At 44.0% G+C, this 9,783-nt stretch overlaps 1 protein-coding gene across 1 annotated transcript in view; it reads right to left on the bottom strand.

The window, feature by feature from the left end:
• The window catches only part of LOC107103733 (niban-like protein 1), a 14,595-nt gene extending 5,103 nt beyond the window's left edge, over window positions 1-9,492 (bottom strand). Inside the window, exons 1-7 of the mRNA XM_015403542.1 lie at window positions 9,387-9,492; window positions 4,800-4,915; window positions 4,226-4,330; window positions 2,589-2,751; window positions 2,319-2,506; window positions 2,064-2,219; window positions 989-1,131 (exon numbers count right to left, since the gene is read on the bottom strand). Coding sequence (XP_015259028.1) covers window positions 989-1,131; window positions 2,064-2,219; window positions 2,319-2,506; window positions 2,589-2,751; window positions 4,226-4,330; window positions 4,800-4,915; window positions 9,387-9,492 — 977 coding nt within the window. The remainder of the gene's footprint in view (window positions 1-988; window positions 1,132-2,063; window positions 2,220-2,318; window positions 2,507-2,588; window positions 2,752-4,225; window positions 4,331-4,799; window positions 4,916-9,386) is intronic.
• Between the last annotated feature and the right edge of the window lie 291 nt (window positions 9,493-9,783).

Raw genomic sequence — 9,783 nt, 5'->3', positions numbered from 1 at the left:
AGGATTTCCTAAAAGCGCGATCACGAGTCTACGGAAACCGCGGCAGACCAAACCAGATGAAAGTGCGCATGTTCCAAATCCACCACTACTCCTTCGCATGTCACCGTCCACCTACGCCTTCTCCGTCCATCATGGTCAAAATACGGAGCCGAGCCATTTTTTGCCCCGCTCCACTCAGGTCAAGATCCGCAATTGCAATCGGACCAAACCGGAAAAAGAATGGCGATAAGATCCAGTTTATCGAATCAAAAAATAGTAACCATGGATTGGTAACTAGAAATTAGAGCATAATTCTTATATATTCCCAAAAACTAAGGTCGTTTAATTAAACAATTGGATGCAATCTATTGGTACTTTAACATACCAAGAAGCAGATTTCTTATCTCAATCAAAATATTTATTTTATACTGAGAGGCTTAAAGTTTAATCACATTCAGTCAAAAGAAACTTCTTATTGCAGAAATGGATGAAGAGATGCTGAGTTTGGAAGTAAAGAACAAACGGTTCATAAAAAACTATTTCGTATGATCCTGGTTATCCCTGTTCTAAAAATCTACAACAAAAAGAAAACATTTGGGCAGAAACTGAACATATGCTGGATGCTGATTTTTTTAATGTTTCATGTTGTATTAAACGTCCATTTCCGCATGTTTTGCTCCTTATTTTAATAATAATATAGCGCAATCTCTCCTCGAGCTCAGAGGAAGTCGGCACGGAGGAAGACGGGAGGCTTTAAGCTTTGCTTTGCGCAGGCGGTCTGGAGCGCTGCGGGGCGGAACGATGACGGTGGGATTTCAGGGTAAGAAAAGCAACAGAGTGGAAGTTCCTCATCCTACATCTGGATGCATCATGTCAAAAAATAATTGAATTTGTAAGACAGATTCAGTCCACTTGATCTATATGAACAGGAGGAAGCGATAAATCTATTTCTACAAGAAAAGTCCAAACTTATGGACTGAATATCTGAGCTGTCTGGTGTTTTCATCACCAACCGCTGGCTGCATGTGTGTGCCATACCTTCATGACTCTGTCCTGACACCGTTGGATGGTCTTGCACAGATCCTCAGGACTCTGAGATTCCAGACTCTGGTTCAGGATCTGCTCAAACGTATACACCGCATCGTCCATTTGCTGAGGAGCAACAAAGGTAATGAGAGAGACGTCTTCGTTCCAGTGACTTCTTCAGGAAATAATAAACATACTGGGTTTAGCTTAGTAGGAAATAAAGGATATAAAACCAAGGTTTAATAAATGTTCTTGAGCTCAAACAAGGCAAACAGAGGGTTAATAACCTAGTGACCTTTGGTCTAACAGATCCCTGACCAACACACTGGAACCAGCGTCTCAGCCCCCCTCCCCCAGGCTGACCCCCAGTGTGCTAAATCCATGTTTCCCATTATTAGGGTAAAATTTAGAGCAGAAATATGAACATGTCACAGGTTTAACTGGAGAAGAATGGATGCTCCAACATCGTCCTCAAAGCACACGTCCAAATTTCACACAACTTCTGTAGGACATTTATATGCATTAAATTATTTCCATTATATTTATTATTTATAAACTACGGAAGAGGATTAGGGTCACTGAAAAAAAAAAGCAAACTGATTTTTAAATTTTATTTCAGTTTAACATGGGAAAAAAGTCTGAATTCTGACTTTTTTCTCAGAATTCTGACTTTAATCTCAGAATTCTGACTGAATTCTGACAATAAAAAAGTCAGAATTCTGAGAAAAAAAAGTCAGAATTCTACTATACTGAAATAAAATAAAAAAAATCAGTTAACTTTTTTTTTTTTTTTTCAGTGGCCCTAATCCTCTTCCGTAATAAACTCCAACTCCATTGGAATTTGTTTTTAATCAGATTCACCTCAGAAAACTAGAATCTATTCAGGTTTATGAATCAAAACTGAGATAAAAATCTTCTGCATTTGTTTCTCTTTATCACAGAGTTTGTGTTTCATGTTTAAATAAGAACTTTTATTAAAATGTCTTAAAGTTGGCCCTCAGCTGCAGTTTTCCAATCTGCACACTAGGTGGCAGTGAATCCGGTGAATCAGATGGTACCTTTCTCATGAGGATCTGGGCCCTCTGAACAAACACGGATGGGCTGGAGACGTCAAATCTCTGCTGCAGACCCTCCAGACTCAGCTGCTCCACCTTCTCATAGCAGCTCTGCATCTTCACTGGGTGGAAGGCCAGCATGGAGATCTTTTCCATGTGCTGAGGAGGAGTAAAGGAGAAATTAGCTTGGATGTTCATAGACAAATCTCCCGTTTCCATGGTTATGACAGATGTTTGGTGGTCCTTAGACCAGCCTACCTGAGCTATCATCTCCTTGGTGCCGTTATTCAGGGTGTTCTTGCTCATGTCCACCAGCTCCCTGAAGAACACATCTCGGACCTCGAAGAAGCCTCGGCTGGTGGGCTCCATCAGGGCGTCGAGGATGGAGCTGATGTACGGCTCGATGCTGACCTTCAGTAACTTCTCAGCCTTGGGAAGAACCACGGCTACAGGGGGAGCAGAGCAGACGTCAGTTATCTCCACGCCCGGTTCAGGTTCAAGAACACTGACCAGGCTGGTGGTGCTGACCTTTGACCTTGTTGGTGACATGCTCCTTGGATGTTATGATCTGATCCATATCCGTTCGGATGGAAGCTTCCAGAGACGAGCGGCTTGCTTCACATTTCTGCACCACGGCCTCATACTGGGTCTGACACTGGTTCTGGACCAAGCTGTACACGGCGTCGCTGATCTGCAGACGGAACACAGTTGATCGTAAATCCAGGCGTCTGGGTCTGAACCGGACCCTCAGATTTCAGTTTGAGGTTTTAAACTTTGGTTGGATTTTTTCCACATGAGGTCAAATGATTCCATCCTTTAAATTCTGGGTTCGGATTCTCAGATGAAGAAAAGCAGAAATATTTTAAAATTGACAATTTCTCTGCTCTCAGAACCCGGTCCGGGCTGGGATGGGACTGTGGTTCCCTAAAGGTCCTATGAAAGTCTCAACTTTAGACACTATAGAAGGGGTAACCAATTAAAAATCAGTTGGGGCCGAATAAAAAACAACCAGGAAAGGTCCGGAGACATTTTTAATTATAATGCGTTACTTTAAACAGCATTTAACATTGAAATAAAATAGAGGTGTTTATGCATCAAAAAATGCTCTATTTCTTTATTTAAAAATTCAAAGTGTTTTTTGAAGTACAGAACTGAAATCTTTCAGTTTGGTGAAAGAAGTGACCGTTTTCTTTTCTTTCTTTTTTCTGTCTTAATGTTGGCAGTGGGCTTTATGCTGCCCTGCAAGGCTTTAAACCTTGCAGGGCACCGTATTAAAAGGAGAAGCGGCGCAAGTGAAGTTAGACACTGCCATCGGACAATATGCAGTAATTTATAAATGTTTTAAATCAGGTTGGGTCCGGATTAGCCAGCAGGTGAGTCCCGATCCAGACCCTGGTCCGCTAATCTGTGACCTCTGACCTATAGGTTCTCTGTGTGGTTCTGATCAGCTCAGTTTGCTGGTCAGTCAAACCCAGTAATATGGTCTTTGGACCAGCTGGCTGATAAAATCAGAATCTCCATATAGCTGATCAGCACAAAGGGCACTGAATTCCCAAAAAAGTAAAAAAAAAAAAAAATCCACTGGACTTTGTTTCTAAGTTTGAAGAAGTTTCGCCGGAGTTTGAGGATTTATGGAGTTGACCAAGAACAAAGCCTAAATCAAAGCAAAAACAAGGCTTTTGTTTTTTTGGTTGACTCTATAAAGCCTCAAACTCAACGCTATTTCTGACATTTTGACGTTTTGCTTCCTGGATGGGAAGCGAAACGTCAATCTAGGAAACAAAGACCAGAGGATTGTTTTTTTTTTTAGCTTTTTTGGAAGGACTATGACCTGGATGACAGAGAAACTTCACCAGTAAGGGGCTGGTTTGGTTGACTGCAGACACAGAAAGCCCAGTGGACCAGAACCAGGAGTTGATCCAGAACCTAAAATCATCATCATCGTTTCCTAGTGAAGCTCCTCCAAGTTCCTGCTTCAATCCAATGAAGTTGATGAAGGAGATGAAGGACCAACAACGAAGACAAAAGCTGTCGTCCTTTTGTTACTTCATAGTTGATTTTGGATAACTACAACAAATTTATCCTCGCTGACAAAAAGGTATAAAAAACATGAAGCACAGATGGAAATGTGACGAGTGGTTAGAGCTGAGGATGAAGGATCTCACCAGCATCCAGTTCCTCTGCCTCTCGTAGAGTTTTCCTTTTAGACGGGGGGAGATGAGCTCCCTCAGTTCAGGGAGGAGGCTGTCCATCACCAGGTTAGACAGGATCTATGAGGAGAGACACAGCGTTACAGAACCGAGGAGGCAGAACGCGTCCTGCAGGAACATCTGTCCACCACCAGGGGTCAGGAGGGAGGATCCAATCTTCCCATCAACTCACTGACTGTCCCACTTAATATTTTATTCTCAGAATCTGACTGAAAACGGGCCTCTGCCCGTGAAGCTAACAGCGCTAACCTGGATTGGTCCAATCAGATTGTCTCTTTATGATAACAGAGAGACAATGAGCTCAATAGATCAGTAAAAAAAAACAAACATAAAAAACATGCAACAGTAGGAACAGAACTAAAGGAGGCTCTCTGGGCCGACCTGAAGGTGGCGCTATGCTGCTGCCAACCAGAACCTGTCAAACCTCTCAGGTTTGACACTTTTCAGCTAGCATGGTTCCTCGGTTCTGGAGAAAAGGTCATTAAAAGGTTGGCGAGGTCCAAACCAACTCAGGCCGGGGAGGTTTTACCTGGGATGGTACGCCACACATCATCTCCCAGGTGCCAAAGTGCCCTTGAGCCTGGCGGTAGAGTCGGACTGTGTCGGTAAAAGCCGGTGTTTGGACTTTATGCTCCTCGGACAAACCTAAGAAGAGAGAATAAAGATCTGTTAGCAGGCTGGTGGGTGTGGGGTCCTGGTTTGGTATCAGAGTGAGGACATTTTCTTGTCCTCACTTCCTTTTTGATATGAGGACCACGGTGTGACTGGACATTAGGTTAGGCATGTTCTGGTCGTGGTTAGGCTTCATGTGCTCCTCCTTAATGTGCTCCTCCGTAAGGTCAGAGGTCGTGGCGTTCAGCGCTCATTGAAAGTCAATGGGGATGCTCACATCCGACACAATTTTACAAAAGGTGGCTGCATAGGTCCAACTGAGATAGAGCCCAGGTCTATTTTATTTGAACTACGCAGCAATTCAGCAGCAATTTCATGGGTCTGACAGGAAGAGAGATACAGTTACAAAGTAAAACACATCTGCTTTGGGGGAAAATGCAAAATAAAATTTGTTAATCGCACGAGGAAAGAGTCAGTTTGGAATCGAACATCGTGTATACTGTATAATAAGCGGAACTGACGGGTGCAAAAACAATGAAGGACAAAAACAAAACAAAAAAAAACAGATAAAGAAGGGCCTCACAAAAACAAGGGATATAAAGTGCAGTTTATCAATTCCCTCGATAAAAAAATTAACTTCAGGGGGAAAAAAATTTAATGGACATAGTAAAGTGGTGATCCTCTTTGAGCCTCACAAAAAAAAATAAAAATCTTCCCGGATCTCCATCTGAGAATCACCTCTCTCACCCAGTCAGCATAGAAACCGTTTTTTTTTTCGTATCGTTAGACATAGATCTTGTTATGTTTTTAATGTATAAATTCTCTATCTGTTCTGGTTAAGAGGGACTTTGCTTTATAGAATGATCCGGCATTTTTTTTTCTTTTATAACTTCTCATAATCTGTCCAAGTCAAATGTTGGAAATTGTTTCAATGTTTGTATAGCACAGACACAGAAGTGAAGAAAATCTGTGTAGATCTGCCCACCCTGCCTAGTCGAAGCCTCTCTATGCGCAGTCAGAAAAAAATAAATAAATCACACCTGAGATTAAAACATTGTACGCAGCTTAGAAGGACCTGAATCCTTTGCATCAGTTCACAGAAACTAAGATGGAAAAAAGTCAATTAGGTTCATTTAAAGCAGCAACAACACAGAACAAGAGTAGAACCATTGAAATGGGTCAAGCAGCTAATATTAAATGGGGGTTTAACTCCATATGCTACTAATGACTGCAGTCATCACCCAGGCTGAGTGAAAACCAGTTTTCCCAGCAGAACATGGATTTATTCGGAAATTAATCTAGATTAACATAAACCACAGATAAACAACATCCCAGCAGGCCGAGCGGGTTTCCAGGAGCAAAGCGGTCCCTGACATTAATGGGCTGCAGATGATAAACCTGGTAGAAACTTTTAGATGTTCCTGCCTTGCAGATAAACTCCTAAAAGAGCTTCCTAATTTGGACTTTGGGCTGAAATGTTGGTTCTCTGCCTCACCATCCCTTCCTGATTGGATTGTTTACAGTGCTGGCACAGTGCGGTTAATCTAGCTGCTCTCTTAGGAAGATATTCTCCAACCACTGGTTTCACAGGTCAGGGAGGGGCTGCTGCTCAGACAGCAGAATTAATGAGGGTTAATCAGAGTTCCAAGGAACATCATTTCAACAGAAAATGTTAATTTTCCTGGCTATAGGCCTTTTAAAGGCGGCGTCACTTGTTGCACCATTTAGCAGCTTGTTTCTAAAAACAAGGCTGTTGAGGACTGCGTTCAAAGATCAGTTCTAACAGGTACCATGGAATAACTCATCCGGTTTGGATCAGAACCACCAGAAAAAAAGAACCAAAGGAACAGTTCAGACCGCAAGCAGCAGAAGCAGCAAAAACGTGCGTGATGCTACGTTGTTGATGCTTGTTCAAGTTTAGTTCTGACGCACGGCTGAAGCATCTTTGCTGCTCTAGCTGGTGGTCGAAAAGTGGGCCTGATGCGCGTTGGGCGGAGCTACCCAATCCTTTCTTTTCCTGTAACAATGGCAGCTATATTTGCTGTTATGAGTGGGTGAAAAGTAGTTTTAACATGTTTTTAAGTGAGAAAGTCCATCTGAAATTGTAATCTAATAATAATCTAAGATTATGATCCTGCCTTCAAATATTATTTGGCTGTCAGAGCCGCTCAGACCCGCGTGCACAGGCGGTGCTCTGTCACTGGGAATCCCGTTCAATGGCAGCCTCTGGCCCGATCGCCTCTTCGCAGTTTTCCGCTACTGTTCGTGGCGGCTGGAAGTAGATGTTAGCATTTTTAATGTACGTAATCCAAGCTGCAGGCACCAGGGTAATAAAATCAAACGTATTTTACCTGCAGGTTTCGATATTTTGAGTTAATTTAGGCGTTAAACAGTTTCAGAGGAGGGATCATAGCGCTCTGCATCAGCAAGGCTTTGTCAGACTCCCAGCTCCCAGCTCAGCTTCTCTGATTGGGTTATTTGGTGCGTCAAGCAGCAAAAGTTCATTGTTCCAACTCCAGCAGCTGCTGCTTCGGAAGCGAGTCACCTTGTGTTAGATGCTCAAAAGCTCGTGAGGCGCTGCGTCGGCTGCTCAAAACACGCTGCAGGACGTTTTGCCGCGCCTTGATTTGCATCATCCATTGACTTTGCATGTAAACTAGCAGCCTCTGCAGCGTGCAGTCTGAACGTATCATTAAACTCTCATTATATGCAGATATTTTCTATGGTTCCTTTAAATGATGTACTTGGATCCTTAAAGCAGAGGAGGAACAGATAGAAGAGCAGAGCTCAGACCTGATGAAAACACATTCCCTGACAGTGGAGATGGACCCCTCTGAACTGGGACCATCTCTCCCACTGAGCTCCTACCGCTTCATAAACACCAATGGATAAACAGCCAGCAGCCTCTGATGTAAGCAACCTGTAAATTATTTGGGCCTGTTTGCTCCACAGTGTTTGAGGTGTTTATCTATTCTACATCTCTCCTTATATAGCCAGCGCTCCCCCTCCTATGTGCCGATTCCTCTATGTGGCTTTACTGATCTGTTTCACATCTTTAGGTCAGCTTGAAGCAGATTTGCTACCCTTTATAATTATGCCAGTCCTTGAATGAATCAGAGATTTTGGTTGAAATGTTCCTAAAATGGTCTCTCTTTAGCACCAAGAAACAAGCTGTCCGTCTCAATTATTACAGAAGCCACATGAAGCGCTGAATCCGTGCCCTGTTATCCGCTAGCCACTCATTCAGCCACAATCCTGCTGCAGCTCCAGACTGGAGGGAAACTTCTGCACCTGTTGGTTACAGAGCTTCTGCTAAAGCAGACTGTACAAAGCTGCTGTTACATGTTCCTCTAGAGCAAGTTCCTCATTTCTCCGTTTGCCCCAAACAGAGCAGGGAAACATGTCGTCTTCATCCAGTCCTAGTTTCAGTCCCATGTTGCTTCACGCTGAGGACATGTTCCAGAAAGAAGCACACAAGCCTGATGGCACACACAAAGATGATCTACTGACCGGTTGTTCATGCATCTTTTGCACCTTGCAGCCCCTTAAAGTTCCTTGTCTGGATAGTTTGTCCTCCATGGTAGATCTGGTACCCTTGCCATGCAGCAGCAGGTCGGGATGAACTCAGAGATGACCCCATTAAAGCTCCCCACACAGGCGGAGAGGAACATGAGTCCGCTTTAACTTCCTGAGGAAATAGGCCTGCGTTTCCATCATCTCTGCCTCCTCTCTATGGATGCAAAGGCCGGACTGCTCTGTGTTTGGATCTCCTGGATCCCAGAATTTGTTGCCTTGCCTTATGTTTGGGTCATGGTGCCGTTGCGTTGGGTGCTTGACCTCCTTTTTGTAGTCCGGTTCAACATCGTCTATTCGATCCCTACAGTCAACGTAGATAATAGGAAAGGAGGGAGCTGCACATACACCCCCCTGTGGCCCATATTTAGAATGAGAGTGGAGAACCTATGATTTTTCATCCTTGCGTATATTGGGATAAGAACCAGCTGAGTCCATTCCCACAGGGAGCAGCTCAGGCTGCTTAGTTTTCCAAACATCCTTACAAACCAAATCTGTGTGACTCGGATCCTTCGGCACGAGCGAAGCAGAAAAGCCTTTAGCCCTGTTGCCACACAGCCGGTTCTCATCTAACATTTGGAGGATTTCCGTCTGCAAATTAGCTTCAAGGCTGCTTCAGGTTCCGCATCTGTTCTCATTAAGTCAGCAGATCACACGCTGTGAACCATTAGCTTTCCATGCTGTTGGTCTGTTCTTCTGCTTCCCATAAAAACATCTGCAGGACCAGGCCACGTTTAGTCATAGAAATGAGAAACATGACGTTGTGCCAATGCCATGAGTAAACAGACCGACAGCAACCAGTGATTCACTATCTTGTAGCAACATTAGCAGCAGAACCGGTTCTGAGTTCAGGTCCCTTTTTTTTATACAACATTATTTTAATCCATAGAGATTTGGAGGGATCCGATTCTGCTCATTTTATACGTTTCACCCCACTCCACAGCCCCCCCGCCCGGGGAGCCATCCACTATCAGCCCACTAGAGGGAGCCGCCTCAGGACCAGGAAGCTGTGGAGTCATCGGAGGCTCTGCCTTCATCTACTCGACACCAGCAGCTGTGATGTAATCACTACACGGATGGGTCCGCTGCCAGATACACAGAACTGAAAGGGAGGATGTAAGGGGATGCCTTCACTGTCATCAGGGAAGCTGCTCAATTTCCAAAGAAGCAAAAGTAAACGGAGCAAAGATTGGCCAATCCCACTGAGTCAGGGAGCCAGGTTCCCACGGTAGGCTGTGGTTGGAAGGCTGGGGGCCACTCCTTCACAAACGCTCTGAAGCTTTAGAGACGACCGAGGAGCTTTGGTTTGATCGGGTTTCCTCTCTTTT

Source organism: Cyprinodon variegatus, unplaced genomic scaffold, assembly GCF_000732505.1.
Source record: "Cyprinodon variegatus isolate N-32 unplaced genomic scaffold, C_variegatus-1.0 Scaffold1516, whole genome shotgun sequence".
NCBI lineage: Eukaryota > Metazoa > Chordata > Actinopteri > Cyprinodontiformes > Cyprinodontidae > Cyprinodon > Cyprinodon variegatus.
Note: the sequence above shows the minus strand (reverse complement) of the source record. Positions and strands in the feature narration are given on the sequence as shown.